This window comes from Takifugu flavidus, chromosome 20 (genome assembly GCF_003711565.1).
Source record: "Takifugu flavidus isolate HTHZ2018 chromosome 20, ASM371156v2, whole genome shotgun sequence".
Taxonomy (NCBI): domain Eukaryota; kingdom Metazoa; phylum Chordata; class Actinopteri; order Tetraodontiformes; family Tetraodontidae; genus Takifugu; species Takifugu flavidus.
Window position 1 is genome coordinate 12,184,037 of NC_079539.1, and position 20,811 is coordinate 12,204,847.

The 20,811-nt window shown below is 40.6% G+C and overlaps 2 protein-coding genes across 2 annotated transcripts; one reads left to right on the top strand and one right to left on the bottom strand.

The window, feature by feature from the left end:
* The first annotated feature begins 1,312 nt into the window (after nt 1-1,312).
* ptpa (protein phosphatase 2 phosphatase activator) lies at nt 1,313-15,557 on the top strand. Its single transcript, XM_057018677.1, has 10 exons — nt 1,313-1,452; nt 2,182-2,285; nt 5,077-5,163; nt 5,386-5,511; nt 6,524-6,641; nt 6,899-6,998; nt 7,500-7,624; nt 8,913-9,013; nt 12,935-13,042; nt 14,695-15,557. The coding sequence occupies exons 1-10, from the start codon at nt 1,428-1,430 to the stop codon at nt 14,806-14,808; spliced, it is 1,008 nt and encodes a 335-aa protein (XP_056874657.1). The 5' UTR covers nt 1,313-1,427; the 3' UTR covers nt 14,809-15,557.
* A 2,857-nt stretch (nt 15,558-18,414) lies between these two features.
* On the bottom strand, nt 18,415-20,389 carry ier5l (immediate early response 5-like). The gene has a single exon (XM_057018678.1). The coding sequence runs from the start codon at nt 20,245-20,247 to the stop codon at nt 19,366-19,368; it is 882 nt and encodes a 293-aa protein (XP_056874658.1). The 5' UTR covers nt 20,248-20,389; the 3' UTR covers nt 18,415-19,365.
* Between the last annotated feature and the right edge of the window lie 422 nt (nt 20,390-20,811).

A 20,811-nucleotide genomic window follows, 5' to 3' on the forward strand; every position in this document is an offset into this window, starting at 1 on the left:
GTCAATGTAAGCACCGAGGGTTTTTTTTTTGGTTTTTTTTTTTTTTAGTTTTGCCTATTCAGTTTTGTCATTTGTCGCTTTTGTCATTTTTGTCATCTCAATATTAACATTTCTACATTCTTCTTAGCCTTGTAACACTTAAGTAGTTTCTAATACTCCTGCTTTCTTACTCTTTATTGCTCAGATTTTTTGTTCTGTGTACCTATAGAAAATGTTTGTGACAGTTCTGCTTTCTCCTTGTCCTCTCTATTATTATCTATTATTATTGTAATAATAACACTACTACTACTACTACTACTACTACTACTACTACTACTACTACTATTACTACTACTACTACTAATAATAATAATAATAACAACACTAATACATTTTCATAACTGATTATCCCTATTTTTGTTGTATTACCCTTTTTATCATAGCCCAGACTCTTTCCAATGCTGCATTTCTACCAAGTGACTGACAGTGTCTTCTCCATACTCTTTTTGTTCTTACCATTACTCTCCTCACTGTTTATATATACCATACCACACCAGACAAGATCCCAGGTGTAGGTTGTGTGGAGAAGCCCCTGAGACAGTCCAGAATATCACAGCAGGGTGCAAGATGTTGGCAGGCAAGGCATACATGGAGCGGCATAACCAGGTGGGTGGCATAGTGTACAGGAACATCTGCACTGAGTTTGGACTGGAGGTCCCAGGGTCCAGGGGGAGACACCCCCGAAAGTGCTGGAGAACAAGCAAGCCAAGATCCTGTGGGACTTCCAGATCCAGACTGACAAGATGGTGGTGGCCAATCAGCCTGACATAGTGGTGGTAGATAAACACCAGAAGAGAGTGGTGGTGATAGATGTAGCAATCCCAAGTGATAGCAACTTCAGAAAGAAGGAACACGAGAGGCTGGAGAAGGACCAAGGGCTGAAAGAGGAGATAGAGAGAATGTGGGGTGTGAAGGCAACAGTGGTCCCAATAGTGATTGGGACACTAGGGGCAGTAATCCCCAAACTGAGTAGATGGCTCCAACAGATACCAGGAACCACATCAGTGATCGCTGTCCAGAAGAGCACAGTCCTAGGAACAGCTGAGATCCTGTGCAGAACCCCAGAAAAAAAGAGTAAAAAAGACTAGAGAAAGATAGATATTCAGTTATACTACTATCCAATAAGGTAGTTTTATATTTTAAATGTACCATATCAATTATCATTTAACTTCTATGACAGACTGAGAGACTGATAACTAACACAGAAATGTATTTACCAAAATACTCGTCTTTGTTATCCTTTTTGTCAAACTATGACAAACACATTCATTTTCTATATCTTACAACCTTAGAACAAATATGCTTATGTCGTATTTACTGCAGGGGGCAGTAATACGTTCTTGATAAGAAAATGACTTTCACCAACGACGAAGAGAGAAAACACAACTATGGCGGAAACGAAGGATAATTCAGGTAAAGTTGAGAGGCGCCGCGCCGAATTAACAAGTTAATTGCATTTACATTCGATTGTTTTCATTCGATTGGTAGGCTCTCACGACAAAATGGAATTCTTTAATTATTAGTATTTTTCTTGTTGTATGCGTGTATGCCAACTCATAGTTGTTCGCCTTAATCATTCTAAAAGTAAGATGTGCAGGACTAAAGAAATATTAAAACTGTTGTGATGTTGTGTAGCGTCTGTACAGTGAGTTTGGGCAACATCCGGACGATGGAGCGATTTGCGAGATCAGACGTAACGAAGAGCTTCTTGACCATTCCTGTGCTGTTTCAGAATCCTGTTGAAATCTTTGTTTTGCATGGTTTTGTTTGTAGTATTCTAAGTAGAAAAAAAATAGATACGTGCTTTAAAACAAATTAATCGCAGTTGCGTCCTGCATTCAGTACACCTAAAAATTTCCTACAAAAACGGGGAAATCTATCAAATTTACATTCTATTCATAACATAATTGTGCGTGGTTGCACAAATGACATTTATGCTTTTCCTCTCTGTTGGGGTTAATGCATTTGTGTCTAAAGCAAATAATCTTTTTGTCTTGTCAAGGTTTATCTGAATGTGTGCACTCTGCAGCTTTATCATGTTTTGCTATTCACAGGTATCAATTCTAATATATACAGTATGTTGGAGATCAGTGGTTGCCGTAATTATTCATTTATTGAATACACCTTGTTAATCTTATTTAGAAGCCACCCCTGAAGATGATGCCCCGAATGTCACTGAAACCTTCATGATACCCAGGAAAGAGATCAATATGGTGACTGACATGGGGAAATGGAAACAATCTCAGGTAATGACAATATTGGCTTAAACAAAAAAAAAAAAGTATAATATGGAGCGTTTGCAATGGACTTGTCACAGAGTCCAGACTTAAATCCAATTGGCATTAACCTTTTACCCCGAGACCACACATCCTGACCTTTAACCACTGGGCCACATGTTGTGCTTGTTTGGGAGCAGAACTCTGCTGTGTCACAGGTCCTGTCACAGGTCCTGTCACACACAGCAGCATCACGTAGATGATTGTGCAACTATTGAAATGAATAAATTTATGAAGATGAAATATGTATTTGCAATTATTCATTGATTCATTGCACATTTTAATGAACAACAGAGAAAGAGAGATGGAATGAGAGAGAGGGAGCATGTTAAAATTTTGATTGGTGTCGTTTGGAACTTTATGAAAATGCAATAGACCTTTATTATTTTGAGAGGAAATACCTAGAGCCAGGAGAGTGGCCTCTTATATCTCTGTAACTATCAACACATTGTCCCTATTCATTTTCAATGGACAACACATCTGATATGGTTGCATATGGTATGAAAAATAGGGAGTAAAAACATTTGGTGTTCCTTTCGGAGATCAATCCGCATGGCTGAGACACAGCTGAGCAGCAAAATATTTAAATGTGTGAACATTTAAATATGGTCTGCTCCGAGAAGATTCTGGCAAACTGTCCGGCGCCTTAGGGGCGGCAGGCGGCAACTCGCCCACACTGTGTTAAGTGTATGTGGGGAGCTGGTGACGTCTCCTGGGGCAATTATCCGGCGGTGGAAGGAATACTTCCAGGAGCTCCTCAATCCTACCAACACGTATCCTCAAGGTGTAACAGAGTCGGATGACCTGGAGGTGGACCATCCAATTTTCGGTGCGGAAGTTGCCGAGGTAGTGAAACAGCTGCCTGGCGGCGGAGCTTCGGAAGCGGATGAGATCCGCCCGGGGTATCTTAAGGCTCTGGATGTTGTAGGGCTGTCCTGGTTGACATGCATCTGCAACATTACGTGGACATCGGGGGCAGTGCCCTTGGACTGGCAGACCGGGGTGGTGGTCCCTATTTTTAAGAATGGGGACCAGAGGGTGTGTTCCAACTATAGGGGGATCACACTCCTCAGCCTCCCTGGGAAAGTCTATGCCAGGGTGCTGGAAAAGAGGATTAGACTGATAGTCGAACCTCTGATCAAGGAGGAACAATGCGGGTTTCGCCCCGGTCGTGGAACCACGGATCAGCTCTTTACCCTTGCTGGGGTGCTTGAGGGGCGTTGGGAGTTTGCCCAACCAGTCCACATGTGCTTTGTGGACTTGGAAAAGGCTTATGACCGGGTCCCCAGGAGCATTCTGTGGGGGGTGTTCCGGGAGTATGGGGTGGAAGGTCCCTTGATAAGGGCCGTCCAGTCCCTGTACCAAAGGAGCAGGAGCTTGGTCCAGATAGCCGGTTGTAAGTTGGACTCGTTCCCAGTGAGGGTTGGACTCCGCCAGGGCTGCCCTTTGTCACCGGTTCTGTTCATAACTTTTATGGACAGAATTTCTAGGCGCAGCCGGGGAGTGGAGGGTGTCAATTTCGTGGGCGGAAGATCTCATCACTGCTTTTTGCAGATGACATAGTTCTTCTGGTGCCATCGAACAGGGACCTCCATCAAATGCTGGGACGGTTTGCGACCAAGTGTGAAGCGGCAGGGATGCGGATCAGCACCTCCAAGTCAGAGTCCATGGTCCTCGCTTGGAAAAAGGTAGAGTGCCTTCTCCGGGTTGGGGAGGAGGTCCTGCCCCAGGTGGAGGAGTTCAAGTATCTCGGGATCTTGTTCACGAGTGAGGGTAGGATGGAACGTGAGATCGACAGGCGGATCGGAGCGGCGTCAGCAGTGATGCAGGCGCTTAACCGATCCGTTGTGATGAAGAAGGAGCTGAGCCGGAAGGCAAAGCTCTCAATTTACCGGTCAATCTACGTCCCAGTCCTCACCTATGGCCATCAACGCTGGGTGATGACCGAAAGAACGAGATCGCGGCTGAAATGAGTTTCCTCCGCAGGTTAGTCGGGCTCAACTTTAGAGATAGGGTGTGAAGCTCGGACATCCGGGAGGAGCTCGGAGTAGAGCCGCTGCTTCTCCACATCGAGAGGAGTCAGTTGGGGTGGCTCGTGCATCTGGCTAGGATGCCTTCCGGATGCCTCCCTTTAGAGGTGTTCCGGACATGTCCCACCGGGAGGCAGCCTCGTGGCCGGCCCAGGACTAGGTGGAGAGATTACATCTCTCGCCTGGCTTCGGAGCGGCTGGGGGTTCCCCCGGAGGAGCTGATGCAAGTGGCCGGGGAGAGGGCTGTCTGGGCATCCCTCCTGAAGCTGCTGCCCCCGCGACCCGGATCCGGATAAGCGGGAGAAAACGGAACGAAGATTTAAATATTTTTAAGACCTAAATAAAAAGGCAAGGAAGATGGAGGATGTGTGGCTGAGAGGTAAACAGGCTGGTCATCCCAGAAAACTCTCCAAATATAACCGTATGAAGATAATTCTGCTAAAAAGAGTGGGCCATCATTTCTCTACAGCAGTGTCAAACACTCATTAGTGCAAACTGTTGATGCCACCCAAGGCAGGTAGGTATGATTATCTTCTTCTAAATAGAATTAAACAATTTGGTTAAAAACTTTCATTTTGCATTTACTGGGATATCCCTTGATCCTGTCTAATTTAAAGTGTCAATCAAAAACAATCAAACATTTAAGCATGCAAAAGAAATAAGCCATCATGGAGGGAGCATTCAGTTTCTTCCAACACTGTGTGTGTGATTGAAAATATCCTTCTTTGCAGGCATATGCTGACTACATGGGCTTTATCCTGTCTCTGAATAAAGTAGTGAAGGGAAAGAAGCTGACGTGTGAATACAAAGTGACAGAGGTATTTATTTTTTCCTTATTATCAGAATCTAAATGTTCTCACTGCGACTTTTAACTACTGACTTTTATAAATTGGAGGCTGAAGGAACATTTAATCAGTAATCAAAATTCAGTCTTCTGAATTCACGTTGAAGCCACTATTCGATTACACACTTCACCGAAATATGTTAATATAACACTTCCAAGTTGGCAGTTCTGAATATGACTGTTCCATTTGCTACAGACGATACAGAAGTTACTCGAGCTTTTGGGGACTCTGGATAAATGGATAGATGAGACTCCTCCTGTCGACCAGCCATCACGATTTGGTAATAAGGCCTACAGAACCTGGTTCAGCAAGCTAGATCAGGTGAGTACACACATCCTCAGCTATGTCACAAGAAAGTCAAGTATTCCATTCATTTTTTCAACACTTCCCTTTAAAGGGGACATTGGCAAAACTCATGTTTTCAGTTTTTAATACATATACTTGAGTATCTGGAGTTCCTCATCAAGTGTCACTTTTAAAAATGAATTCAATGTTCAGCATGCTGCCAAGGTAAGATAGTGTGTTTGAATTTTTGCCAGCCTGTTAACAGATGAATTACTATCTAATGCATTTTGTAGAGTTAGTTTTTATATTTATCACTGGAGAAAATCTAATGTCATTTAAATTCAACAAAACAACAACAACAATAACACAAATACCCAAACTCAATATCGATCAAGACAAATTAATTTTCAATGATTTCGTGACATCGTTCATGTGTTGCCTTGAACAATAGGTGGCGATAGATACCATGTCAATATGTGCACAGTTTTACTTACGTAAATGACTTCAGACTTGTATGTTTTTTGTTTTGTAACAGTTTAATGTCTATTTCTTTACAGTGGATGAAAATTGATAAATTGATTGAAAGCAGCAGCTAATAAACAATTAAAAAGGAAAAGGGTGGAATCTAATCTTTTATTACATTTTTATGACGTTGATAAGTTGTGTACATTATTGTTATAGTTAGATATTAAGGTTTGGGTTTTTAAAATTATTTTGTCTTGTAAATCCTACTAAATCTGTGCATGTTTGCAGTCTCAGTTGAAAGGTATTGTTTTTATGTTATTTGTACTCTTAAATAAGGTCTAAATTGCAGCATAAATTCTTATGTAGATTTGTTGAACAATTACTATCTGAATACCATTTTTTTGTGATGTGTGATTTTGTGCACAGTTGGAACTTTAAGGCAATCTTTGTGACACTTTTTCAGTCTGCAAAAAATTCACTCTGTACAATATAGAAAACTGACTGGATTAATCAATAATTGAACGTGTGTGTGTGTGTGTGCGCGCGCGCGTGCGTGTGTGTGTGTGTGCGTGCGTGTGAGAAGGAAGCAGAGTCCTTGGTGTCAGCTGTGCTTCCTCCTGATAAATGTGCTGCAGCTCCAGAGATTGCCGTCTACTTGAAAGAGTCTGTGGGCAATGCCACCAGAATAGACTACGGAACAGGTAACCGGATCATGTGTCTTTGACACCTCTGCTTCACTTTTTCACAATCTAAAAGTCAACAAGACAAGTTCAGAAATCAGAAAAATAGTAAATAAACACGAGGAGACCAATTAAGTGCTCTTTCTTTTTCTTATGTTGTGGTCTTCAGAATTTTTTGGATTCCAAAATGAATCCTTCAGCTTTGTTTCAAATGTTGTTGAAAAAGTAAAGTGGTAAGTGATCAAGTCGTGTTTATGGTAGAACTAATGTTTCTGCAGGTCATGAAGCTGCTTTTGCTGCTTTCCTCTGCTGCCTCTGTAAAATTGGAGCTCTTGGGACTGAGGATCAACTGGCCATGGTATTTAAGGTCTTTACCAGGTAGGCTCCTGTCTTTTCAGCACCATCAAGATAATGTCACTTCAGCTTCGTGGTATTTTTCTAGGACTTTTTCCACAAAGTTCTTGGAAAGCTCTTAAGGACCTTTGCATAACATTTGCCTCTCCCTTTAATGTTTTCATCAAATTACAGTTTTTCAATACTAGAGTAATCATTTCCAAATGAGCTCTTTTTAAGATGTGCAGAATGTAACATGTAGTGAAGCTGACATGAAATATATAAAATGCGTTCCCATCTCCAGACTGGCTCTGTAATTGGTAGAAGGTTTTTCTGACTCCCTTCAACATGTGTCTGAACTAAGTCAAAATTTGTTGTTTTTGTAGCATCGGGAGTGGAGCATTGACTCTGAACTGAGCTGTAGAAATAACTTGCATATTTATTTAATTTCAGACCTTTCTACTCTAGAGTATTTGGTTCATGTCCCAGAATAAACCAGTCCATTTGTATTCTCTGTCCCACTAAAATCTGTGCATTTATTTGCAGTTATCTGTCAGTGATGCGAAAACTGCAGAAGACATACAGAATGGAGCCAGCTGGGAGTCAGGGTGTGTGGGGACTGGATGATTTCCAGTTCTTGCCCTTCATCTGGGGAAGTTCCCAGTTTGTAGGTGAGAGACTGACTCCAACACATCAGTTAAACCCTCGTTAAAAACAATTAGCTTTTGCTGCAACAATAACCCCAGTGCAGAATGAACGCTACAAAGGTGTGCTGTGTTATCAGGCACCATCCTGTTAGCAGCAGATCTTTTAAGTCCTTTTAGTTGCAAGGAGGATGTGGGTGGCAGCCCAGTCTGTTGGGGTACTGGGCATAGAAGCAGAGGGTTCCTTGTTCAAGGCCCAGCACAGAAAAAAACACTGCCAGGTTACCCTTGAGCAAGGTACCAAACCCACCAACAACCCCTGAATCATCCAGGGGTGGACCTGCCTTTAGCCATGCGTACCTTCCCCATGACCCCAAAAGGGAAAAAGCAGTTAAGAAGACAAACGTTCCTTCGTTGCCACGAGGGCCTATGTACCAGTTGGAGGCCAAGTGGACACTATCCTCAAAATGTTCCTTGTACCATTTTTGCTTTGTGGCAGGGTAAACTATCCTGCTGAAAGACACCAGAGCCAAAGCATCACACTGTCTCTGCCAGCTGACCCTCCACCTATAATGCATCCCCGTGTCACATGTTTCCAATTCAAGCACACACACCTGGTGACCCACTGGATAGAAGAGAAAATGTGATTTTTCAGAGAGGACATCTGCTCTGACATCTGCAATGCTGATGCTGATGCTGTCATGCCCGTTGTTGGTGCTTTTAGTGGTAGACAGGGGTCAACATGGACCCCTGACTAGATGCTGCACCAGACATAAATTGCAATGCACTCTGTTTTCTGACAACTAACTTTATATCAAAAGCAGTGTTAAAAAGTAAGACAAAGATTTATTACTGGCAGATTCAAGTCTATATATGTCTTGATATACAATATGGCTGTGTACGTAATGCCTACTTCATGACTCTTCTGAGTTCTCAGGAGCTGTGAGATCAGTGTATAATTTTCTCTTATGGTGCAGAAGACATAATTATGCATCATAGCTTTGTATGTATCAGGCTGAAGTAGCTTTTAGATAAATCTCCTGCTAAAATGGCAAAGAGTAGACTGAATATTCACTGTTAGAGCTGTTACAAAAGCTTTTTAGCACAGACAAAATCATGTGGGCTGGTTCATGGGCACAAAGAGTTCAGAATGGCTGTGTGTCTGCAATACAACACTTCCTGAGTTGATTCCAAATCCAGTTGAAATAGATCTTGCTATCACAGCTATGAGAGCTCCATATTAAAAAAAATATTAATTCAAATTATAAATTAATATCCACTGCTTGTGACTCCTAATTGTGCGTTCTCCTTTTAGATCATCTAACACTGGAGCCTCGACACTTTATTGATGGAAAAGTAGTTAACGAACATCATCAGGACTACATGTTTTTGGATTGCATCAAGTTCATAAATGAGGTGGGAAAAGGAAGACAATCACTTTATTTTTATCTTCTTTTCAGTGAACTTCTTGTGTGATCCTAAATGTTGTTCCAGTAACTTTGACCCAGCACTAAAAAACCCCAAACATCAGTTTTGTTGGTGTTTTTGAACATCTGACAGATTTTCTGGCCTTTTGGAACTTTAGCTGTGATTGTTAGCTATGATGTACTGTATGTGGTGGTCATGGCAATGAACCATGCTCATGCTCTGCAGAAGGAATAAACATCTCAATCAACATCTTAGTAACACATATTCAAGGTGCATGTGAGGACTGTGGTGATGCATCAGAACGAAAATGTCACACATTTTTGAAAATAAAGTTGAAAGCTTCATCCATTACTTGTTCCTCTACTGTGCAGCAACAGTAAAGGACATATTTATAGGAAAAATGTGCAGTCCTGTGAAAGAATGGTCAATTGGACATATTGATTTTTAATATCAACTTTCACATTCCTCAGAGATATGTAACTAAACAAAATGGGGGACTAAGAATTGATCTTTCACTCGAACCAAAGTTTGAAATGAAATGAAAATTCTGGTGAGCAATTATGTCAACTGCTTAAAACAGTATGACACATTTGTGTGCATGTTCTCATCAGGTGCATGTGATTGGAATAATGTTTCTCAGCATTTTGAAGCCGGCTTGGCCTATTTTAGTAAAAGACATGTACTTCTCATTGTTCCCGACTGTCTCAAAGTGAAGGACATTCAAAACAACTGGTAATATTCCTAGTTCTGACTGTCTCAGCGAGATCTGTGTGACAGCAAGATGCTCTGCAAGACTGCACCAGCTTTACTTTCATGCAAAGGTTGCTTAGCTGTCTGACATGATGTTTGCTAAAGAGAATGTGGACAATTACATGGAATTTTGCAGTAATCCTTTGTTAATAATCTAGAATGGATTTATTGGGACTCCAGAAAACAGGACATGTTTGGTGTAAACATCCTTCAAGGAACAAAGGCTCATACCAAATGTAAAACATGGAGGTGCAAGTGTCACGGTTTAGGGATGCTGGACCCGGCCGCCATCAAAGATTCAGCATTTTAACAGCTTGCAGCTTAAATCATTCCGTGTTGAGAAGAAGAGCCGAACTGATAGCAAAGAATCTTCTCAACAAAGTTATGCCAGCCAAAGGGGCCATGAAGGGGTAGGATAGATGAACTCTTTCTTTAGAAAATGCTTTTGCGTTGATCTCTTGTGTTTAATGACTAAAACAAATGTAACTGTATGTGGGTTACCTACAGTGAAATTACTTTCTATAAAAGCAGGATCAGGCATGTATGAGCTTTTTCACTAAAGAAGTGAGTAATGGTGTGCCCTGATGTTTCATTACTGTAGGTCCTGCTATCTTTTAAAAATACTTCCTTTTACTCCTAGTTTTAAGATAAACATTTGAATGTACAAACACAGTTTAACATATGAAATTGCTACTTGGCTGACAGAATTCTAGTTCCATTTTGGAAAAGGAAGGCAGGGATGCAGATGGACATTGTTGGGAAAGGGCCAAAGCAGGAACTATGTGCTTTGTTATAAGTTCTAGAGGAAAAGGAGGGGAGGGAAGTACGTAGAGAAGAGTGTTTGTTGCAGCAGCTACATCCTTTTCCTCCTCCTCAATTAGGAGCACCTCCTCTTTTTCCTGTGCCTCCTCCTGCCACTTCTGTTGTTTTCCTCCCTCCCTCCCCTTTATAGTCATGAATGGATGCTAGTGTTGTCAGAAAGAACCTCTGCAGGGTTCTTTCACTTTTGTTTTTCTTGTTACTTTGTTTCTTGTTTTATACTTACTTTTTAAAATTGATCTCCAAATAATAAACTGTTTTAAGATTTAAAACATGAAACCTTTTCTGGTTGAATCTAGCACCTTCATGAAGATATAATGCTGTTGTTAAAATGTGTCAAACTGATGTTTCAATAGCAGATACTCCTGACCTCCAGACACTACCGGTATTTGTCTTCCTGCACAGTCAACAATGAATCAACAGAATCAGATCAAAGGAAACTAACCTGTTTTGTGTTACTTTGTTATGAAGTCATTTTCTAGTTGATTTATATAAGTATCTTTGCAAGCTAAAAAAAAGAGAACATGTGAAGTACCGAAAATTCCACCTACAAATGTGCTCCTGTCCCAGCTTTATAAAACATGTTACAGGCATTAACATTAGCAAATATTATCAAAGCCATCAACTGGAAGATGAAGTCAAATGTCTGTGTGTCCACTTTGTTCAGTTCACCTGTTCATTTGCACAAATATCAAATCAGTCAATCACATGGATGCAGCAAAAGGCATTTATGCATTTAGACGTGGTCAAGACAACCTGCAACCAGCATCAGAATGGGTTAGAGAATGGCTTCAAGACAGCCTGTCTGGCACGACCAGACGGGCTGAGTATTTCAGAACCTGCTGAGCTACTGGTATTTTTACAACACAACCATCTCAGCAGCAGTTGTGTGGATGAAAATGCCATGTTGATGTGAGAGGTCAGGGGAGACTGGGCAGACTGGTTCAGAAGGCAGAAAGGCAACTGTTTCTCAAATATCCATGATCAAGGAACATAGAACACCATCTCTGAAGGCACAACACATGAAAAGCTTAAAGAAGATGGGCTAAACCACTTCCAGCAGGGTGATGCACCCTGTCACAAAGCTCAGATCATCTCTAACTGGTTTCTGGACCAGGACAATGGGTTGACTGTACTCCAGTGGCCTCCTCAGTCACCAGATCTCAGTCCAGCAGATCACCTTGGGGATATGGTGGAGGAGGAAATTCACATTAACAGAGCTGCAGCAACTCTCCAACATTTTACTAGCAAGGTGAACCTAATAAATGGCCGGTGAGGGTAGGCTGAAAAGAATTTGGCAAGAAAAGCGTTGAGACTAAAGATGAGATAAAGATCTCTCCTATTATTCTGCCTTTACAAATGTGTTTAATGTACTTCTTCTTTGTTACTGGTGCTCAGAAAAGTCTCCTACGTGAATAAGCTCTGTACGTACAACAAAGTACTTCCATCAATATATGATATTTCTTTTCTAAAATTCATCCAGAGCTCTGTGTCTGTGCGAGCATGTTGTCCTCAACATGAGTCATTTCCTTCCCCACAACTGCTCTGAATCACTATTTCCTCGAGGGAATATGGTCTGTCTCCACCCCATCCCCTCCCTCCATCGTGCCCTTCCCCCATGTGCTCTCATGCGAAGTCCTGGAACATGTCTCGAGCTGTGCAGGGAGGGGGATGGAAGAAGGAGGGGCTGTCAGATTGATGCCCCAGGGTCTGGCTTTGAGTTGTTCTGTCTCTCGGGAAAAAATTCCACGAGAGAACAGTGAATAGTTCACACTTTATTCATGCATTTATGAATGTAGATGTTTGTGCTTTTCAGTTTTGTGACTGCTCTTCTTTATATTTTCACTATTTTGGTGTCAGTCCAGACATCAACATATTCTCATTTCCAATGTTCATTGTTGTCACAGGCTTTCTGAATCGGCTTTTTTCCTCATTGACATTTTTCTGAAGTGAAATACATTATTTCAGAACTACTGAATCTACCAAGAGGCCAATTTAATTTAGTAAATTTCTGTGTTACTTTTTGGTATATGTGTGTGAAGAATATAAGTTTACACTGAATTATTAAGAGATTTATTCCTTTGAAATATCAAATTTCATTAGAATGGAAACAAGGAAGACATTCTCTTATTTTCAAGTAGATCCGGTTGGATTATAGCATGTATTGTACAAATGGAGCCAAAGATATGTGTGTGTACATTTATAAAACCCTCTTTCCTATACAAACATTTGTATACAGGATATTGTGTGTAACTCTGATTGTGTACAGTTTGATTTATTACTTATTCCAGGCATTATTTTTCTGTTCTGTATAATTTGCTTCTATGTTGTGTTCTGTAGATGAAGACGGGCCCATTTGCTGAACACTCCAACCAGCTGTGGAACATCAGTGCTGTTCCTTCCTGGTCCAAAATCAATCAGGGTCTGATTAAAATGTACAGAGCAGAGGTACGAGTGATCAGCGTTATCTCAGTGCTACTGACCAGTGTTGGGCAGTAGGTGCTAACTGTGACTCTTGTGTAACTGGTTAAACAAAACATTGGGTGTTCTTATTATGTGATACCATGTCAGGATTCCACCATAAATTGTGTTTTTAATTCATATTATACAATTGTTGAACAGTAACTGTTGAGGTGAGCATAATTTGAATCGCTGAGTATGCACAGAAGGGGAAATGATAAGAATACTCATCACACATTTACTGTTCTAGTTGTTGTCTAATCCTAATACTATTGGCATTTTTACAAAGTATTAGACACACTGTCTAATGGGTTCTGGAGCACATTCATGTATATATCTACTGTAAATTAAGTGTTTTCATACCTAGAAATAACAGCTCACAACCACTTGATTAAAGTTTTTTGCTTGTTTTTTGCCCATATTAACCATACATTTTGGCAGTTTACTAATTTGTCACAATGTGTACTGCTTAGCTCACTGTTGTAGCTTTTACATTAAAAATAAAAAATGTCTTCACCAAGAAGCTGTTTCCCATCAGAAATGTTCAAGTTATATAACTTGTAAAAAAAAAAAAAAAAAAATCTTCCATGTAAACTGGATTTGATCAGAAAACCAAACTCACTCAGTTTGGTGCTGATGGCTGTTTTTTATGAATGCGTTCTCTGGGTCATAGACAGCAGACAGGAAAGGGTTAAGAGAGGAATGGAGGGAATGTGTGTGTGTGTGTGTGTGTGTGTGTGTGTGTGTGTGTGAGAGAGAGAGAGAGGGGTGGGGGGTGGGGGGGTGTCTAAACCCAATCTCCCCGCCTGCATGCCCACATCCTGTGTTTCCAGAGCAGTCTGTGAGTCTTCCAAAGAGCTGAGGGGCCAAGCTGTCTGCCTCCCCCTCCCTGTGCTCCTTCCATTAAATCCTACCCTCCCTATGTCCCGACCTTCTACTGAGCCTGGAGCAGCCATCAGCAGACTCACATTCCTCTCTCCCTTTTCTGGCCCCTCTCAAGGTTTTACACAGAGAACTTTTTCTAAAGCTGGAAAGAGTCAAATCAACCATTTCTGTTAGAAAAGGTGCAACTCAGGAGCCCTGACAGACTTATCTAGTGGTCTGTTTCTTTGTCTTTACCTGTTCTGACAGTGAGTGCAAGATTAAAAAGACTGGCAAATTCTTGAAACCAGTTTGAGGACAAAAAATGGGGAGAGAAAAATATTTAAGATAATTAAATGCTGAAATTCTGCTCATAGTCAAGTTAAGTCAGCTTTAATCTTTAATTCTGCAATACATACTGGCAATGAAATGATATCTCTGTATCCAAGTGAATAAAACTATTAAAACAACGACACTGCAATACTTTGGATTATATAACTATGATCTAAAGTCAGATGTTCATTCTGGGCCAGCGTTGAGGCAAGTAACTTTCTAAACCAGGAGTTAGCCATCGCTAAACTAAGACAAAGAACAACAGTTGCAAACATGGAGTTTAAAGGCAACATGTATCTCAAATGCTTCTCAAATGTTCTGTTATTTTATTTCTTTTGTTTTATTTTTCACTTTGGGAATCTTTCATGCCTTTGCAGTTTTGTCTTGAATTACCTTTAATCCTGGGAATAACTCAGCATCTTTTCTGCTTTCTTGCTTGCATCCAGTGTTTGGAGAAGTTCCCAGTGATACAACACTTCAAATTTGGCAGCCTGCTGTCCATCCAGCCAGTAAAGCCATGGCATCCTGCTGCTCATGTGGAGGAAAGACCAAAATCCTAAGTTTTCCCTTTTTCTCTGGTATCTCCTGCAAATATAAACAAAACAGGAATAACACAATTCCATCATCAGCTACATGTGGTTAGAAAACTTATTGGTCATTCCTCATGTAAAAGCAGCCGATGAGGTGGGAGACCATGTTTGATTTTGAGCATTTTTATAGTTTTTTCCTCATATTTGTATGACGTGGCTCCATTTGAAAATGTACCTGTTTGCTTTATTTCTTTCAGATTTCATACACAGATTTATTTTAAAGGTTGAAACTTTTCCTTTACCATTTAAGTTAGCCACGATTAAAAGCTTGTCAAGGCCTGGAGTCTATGGGTTTAAATCTGATGTAAACCTTGACATTTATGTCAGAAATGTCCTCCATCGTCTTCAATGTGGATATGTTTTTGCTGTGGAGCTCTTTTCCACGTGAGTGAAATTCAGATTTTGTGGTTTATTGTTAGGTAGCTAGTAATTTGTAGAAATTACTACATGATCTTTGTGTGTCCTTTTTTTAATTTAAGAGAAGGAAAGCTTTTTTTTGGCATTTGTCTTGTTAATCCTAAAGAATTTTCATTGTTCATTAACTATCTGATGACCTTGTTTTACAGTTGAAGTTTATTTAGATGCTCTATTTGTTGAGGGAAAGCAATAGTCTTTGGAATATTAGCATCAGGCTAACTGCTCATGTCAAAGAGTGTACACCAGTATTCACTGTTGATCATCTTCATTTCGCTGTGTTGTGATTAAAATGTTATATTTGACATCAGCGTGTTTGGCTGTTGACATAAATTATTGCAAGGAAATTTAAATATCGCTCAAAATGAGCTTTTAAATTGACCTGGTATCCACCAAAAAGAGGGCTTTTATATTTAGGGGTCTTGATAATTTCTTTGTGGTGATAATGAGCTTAAATATTAATTAAATATTAATATTAAATATTTTTATATATTTCACTCACGGATCAAACAGACTGATTCTGATATAGGTTAGAGGACATAAGCTGCTTCTGTTGAACACTGCTCTTATCAGCTGTAAATGAAGGAGGGCGACAGATGCAGTCTTAATGTGGGAAGATAATGGTAAATGCTACAGTAGTCTTGATGTTTGAAGTACTTTTCCATGCAAGGGTTGGTTTGGTAGTGAGGCTTTGGTTACCATGATGAAGGGGAACTCCATATCCACAGCTGAAGGAGTCCTCTTGCAAAGTGATGTGGAAATCCCCCTCATGTAGCAGATGCCTGCATGAAGCAGCTCATTAAGGTGTGAGACTTACTGTTCAACTCAAACATTTGAGTAAAAAAAAGGCTTTCTAGAGCATAAATAAATGTATACTACCTAAAATCTACCTTAGTGGGCATCATAAAGACTTAACATTTAATTTACTTAATTGGAAGTAAGTAGACTTAAAACAATTGTAGTTAATGATCAATTCAGCAATTGACTTGGCATCTATCTGTCTATCTATCTATCTGTCTATCCGTCCATCCGTCCCAAATAAAATTTTCTATAAATGGACAACGTTAACTATATCCAGACAAAAAGAGGTGAGGTCATGCTTCATATATTTAATTATGCTAATGAAATGCTTCATATTTTGCACTGAATGCAAATTAGAGCACAACCTACTGTCCTGCATGTTGTTCTTGTCAACAAATAAGTGCTATTGTTTTGATGTTTAACACATAGTTTCATACAAATATTAGTGGATTATGAGTACATCTGGATGTGTTCTGTATTGTATTTACATTTACTGATAAGAATATGACCCAATTTTGGTTTCATACAATGAACAAGTGCACTTTTTGAAACCTCTTTAGTGGAATAACCACATTTACCATATTTATAATGTCAAAAAAAGTAAGTGCATAATACTATTTTTAAAAGTAGTTTTGGGCTCAAATATGTTAAAGTATAATGAGCCAATCAAAATGTATGATGAGGGAAGAACAACCCACAGACGATAAACAGACTCCAGCAGTACTGACCACTGCCACAGCCTGCCTCCCTCCTGTCTGCACCTATTCTCCAGCCCATCACTTACCCTATACCCTACATTCGTGACCCCCCTGTTCTCTCTATGGTCCACCCCTCCTCCTCCTAGCACCCCCATAGCAATCCTCATGCTACTCCCAACCCCCCTCACATCAGCCTCACCACCTGGTCTTGTCCATTAACATGCATAAAGTGATCAATGATGTGAGCAACTGGTTAAAATACTCAACTTCAGAAATGAAATGCAGAGCTTTGAATGTATTATTGATATTTACCACTAAAGGCTCTTCAGATGCACAGATTTTTTTTTAATGTATTTATTTTAATGCACAATCTAGAAAATCCATGAATAAATTCATTCATTTATCTTACAAACTGCCCCCTGAGATTTGAGGATGATTAGACTTTTACCATCAAGTCCTGTTATTTAACAGATGACTTATCTAATTCTCCTAAACAAGTCCAATCAGAGGATGCTTTGCTAAACATTCCTAGTCAATGAGTTTTGAAAGCGCATTAGAAAATTAGACAAAACCAACATGTGTGTTTTCATCTGTACTGGATGCAATTTCCTGGCAAAATCCAGTAGGTGAGAGTGGATAATGTAACTCTTCATATGTTAAACGGCCTGCATGTGGTGCCCATCAGGTTGTTTGTCACCACTCCAAATATCACTGTTCAGCATTTTCTCCACACTCCCATTCATACCCATAGGCCTGCGACAACTTCACAGTCATACGCCCAAGATAAAGCTTCCGGAGAGACCTGGTATCAGACCAGTTACTGGAGCAACTACACCTGAGCTAAAGTCAACACGTTCAATAAAAGAGATGAAAGCCATTATAATGCAGCTGCACCATTCTTACTGAAGAGAGCCAGACAGGGAGCAAAACCAGAGTTGGTCTTTTAAACTTGAGATGGAGGAACTCGTGTACATAAAACACACACTTAGCTCAAAGATGGATAATGACATTGAATCCTCCTGAAACCCATTTCTGAATAACTGGAACTAGCATTGCATCACAGCTCCTCGCCACTTCTATCACACCCTAAAAATCACGAGTTGTTATGGCCATACAGCAACGAGAAGCTAGCAGTGCCGATGGACGTGAAGTGTTTGAGATTGAGGATGAAAAGCAGAGGAAGTGTCAGGGGAGCCGAGACGAGAGTCTGAGGGAAGATCAGACGGAGCTGCCTCTGCCTTGCTGATAGCTTCATTCATTGATTTTAAAGAACACCACCAAGTGGCACAAAGCAGAGACAACATCACTCACTCTTGGTGGGATTGAGTGAGTTAGAGGGAATATGATGCATGCAGATGAATAAACATGTAGATAAATAAAACAAGTAAACAGATTAAAAAAACAAGTTGGGGGGTTGTTGTCCCTTGTATTTCTAACATGAGAAGAAGCTATTCAAATCACCCCCACACACATGAATACACTCTGACTATTTAGGGTCCTTTTAACCCTGTGACCCTTAAAATAAAACAACTTTTTAAAGATTTGTGTTAATGCAAGTGTTGTATTAAATAACTGGGATAGTTATTAACTATTTTACTTTTATAGACTAAAAATGAATAAATTAATCACTTATAAATAAATTAAAAAAACAAGTACATCAACATTAAAGTCTTCATTCTTTTTAATCAAGATTATAAATTTTTAACAAATACTTTCTGGGACAATTTTACCCAGTGATATACAATTTAGTAAGCACAAAAATACAATAACACCAAAATATGTTTTATGCAAATTAACGAAAAGAATAGTTTCTTTAGTTTGGTACACACAGTGCTTATATTGCTAATGCATGGGTTGCGGCCATATCACAAATTTGCCTTTTTAAAACAAAAGGACAACCTTCTTAAAAGGGTATTTTTTTAAAATCAGAAAATCCAGGAGTTATGAATTAGTGTGTGAGGACAACTGTGATTGAGTGGATGCAAAACTCCTAAACTGAAGTGCAGGTGAGAAGCAGACAACTCGCAAAAGCCCACAGAGATGTAACTGAAGGAGCTTTCACATGAGACATTTTCCAGGAAGTGTGTAGTGTCCATTCAAAGAAACAAATAATTCAAACAAATAAAAAAAAAAACAACCCCAACATACATGTGGTTACCTTCCGGTTATGACAAAAGTTTGCAGTAATGTGCACTGAATTTTAAGGCAAGGGCAGCAAATCTAGTTGTATTATAAAACAAATATGGCACACGTTGGCATTGAAATGCGAATTTAAATAGGTTTTTTCAAATTTATTTTTCTTTTCTATTTTCCCTGAAAAAAATAAAGTTGATTTAAAAAAATGATGAGGCTGGTTTCCAACAGGAAACAGAAATGTCAATGCATACCAATGACCATGTTCGCGTTATTAATGGCTGGCTAAGACAAAGGTGTGTTCTGAGGTAGAACTACTTTAATCTTCCTTACACATTCTGTAAACGCGTGTACCACACTATTTTCGAGGGGATCATTTCATCTACATCATCGAATATTAGCTTTACATGAATTGTATGTAAACTTGAAAACAGTGTTTCTTTGTTTATGATCTGTTGATTTGTGGAGAAGAGATTTGTCCTCAAAACGCCACGATGGCCCGGGTCCATGCCCCAAGACTTGCCAGGACCTGTTTGCTACAGATCTGTTCCATGTCTGACTGTCGACTCAGCAGTCCAGAGAAGCCCGAGCCGAAGATGGAAATCAGATTGGTAATGTTGGAAGCGTCCGTGTAGTCCGGGTTGGAGAACGGACAGTCGTCCCGCTTCAACCGTTTGCGCGTTGCTATAAAATCCGACACGTCCACGGCGTCGGAAACACAACAGCTAAACTCCACTTTCCGTTTCTTAGTGGTAGACTGTGTGTTTTGGCCACATTGGGGCGAATCGCAAAAGCAGTCCTCGTGGACGTAGCCGTTCTCTACCGTGGTCACCACATGCGTGTCCAAATCCAGCACCGTGGTTTTGGTGCACTGTGCGCTACCGTTGGTTACGAACTGGGCACAGTTCGACAGGGGATAAGGTTGCATAAAGCAGCTCCGGTGATAAGGGTTCTCTGGCTCCTTGCTGACGTCCTCTAGGCGTGGGCAGCAGGGAAGAGCGCTCAGCGCACGGGCATGCGCTGCGTCTCGGTGGCACGCTGAACCACACAGGCTCGACTCTTCGCTACAGCAACCCCCCCTCGCCTGATCGCCGTTGTCCATGTCCTCTGCGGCTGTCTCTAGCGGGTTCAGCTCTTCGATCTCGTTGCAGACTGCCATCACTTCTTCGTACTGCTGCATCCGATAGACCTCAGCGTATTTCTCCTTGATATAGACCTGGCGGGCGTTGCGCAGCACGTAGGAGACCAGCAGGTTCTTGTGCAGCTTGATACCACCTCTCTGCGTCCTCGAGTTGTGAATCTTCATCAATGAGATTGAGATGAGGCTCTCTGCGTCTACGGCACATTCCGCGGGGTTGACCATCTTCCTGCTCTTCTGAGTGATGCTCCTCTTAGGATGGGAAGCGACACTCAGCTATCTGAGCGGGAATGGTTGTGACAGTTCAAGTCAGCCCTGTGGTGAATCATTGGATAAAAGACGTCAGCCTATAACAGCCGAAATCATTTGCAAATGGACAGAGAGCAGAATATATATATATATAGTCATGCTCAAAGTCCGCCCCCTCCAAGCAGAGCCAATCAGCGTCCGGATACCGGTTGCTCGGCGCACTCGGAGCGTGTTGTTATTTTACCAATGAGCGCTTGGCCCTCCCTTCGCACGATTCAAATTCCAGTCGCGGTCCCTAATCTCATTTCAGCGTAGCTCCCAAAAAGCAGTCCCTTAACGGGTATTTATGTTTCATTTCAAATATTGTTAGTCCAAATTTTGAGAGGAATTATGATATTAATGTATTGTGAGCGATCGTAAAAACACAAATTAGGAAATAGGTAATTCATTGATTTCTGTGATAGAGGTGCATCTGCTAGCGGCATCTAATGCATCTAAGAGGTCACCTTTCCCCCCAAATATTACGGCACAGTGTATCTG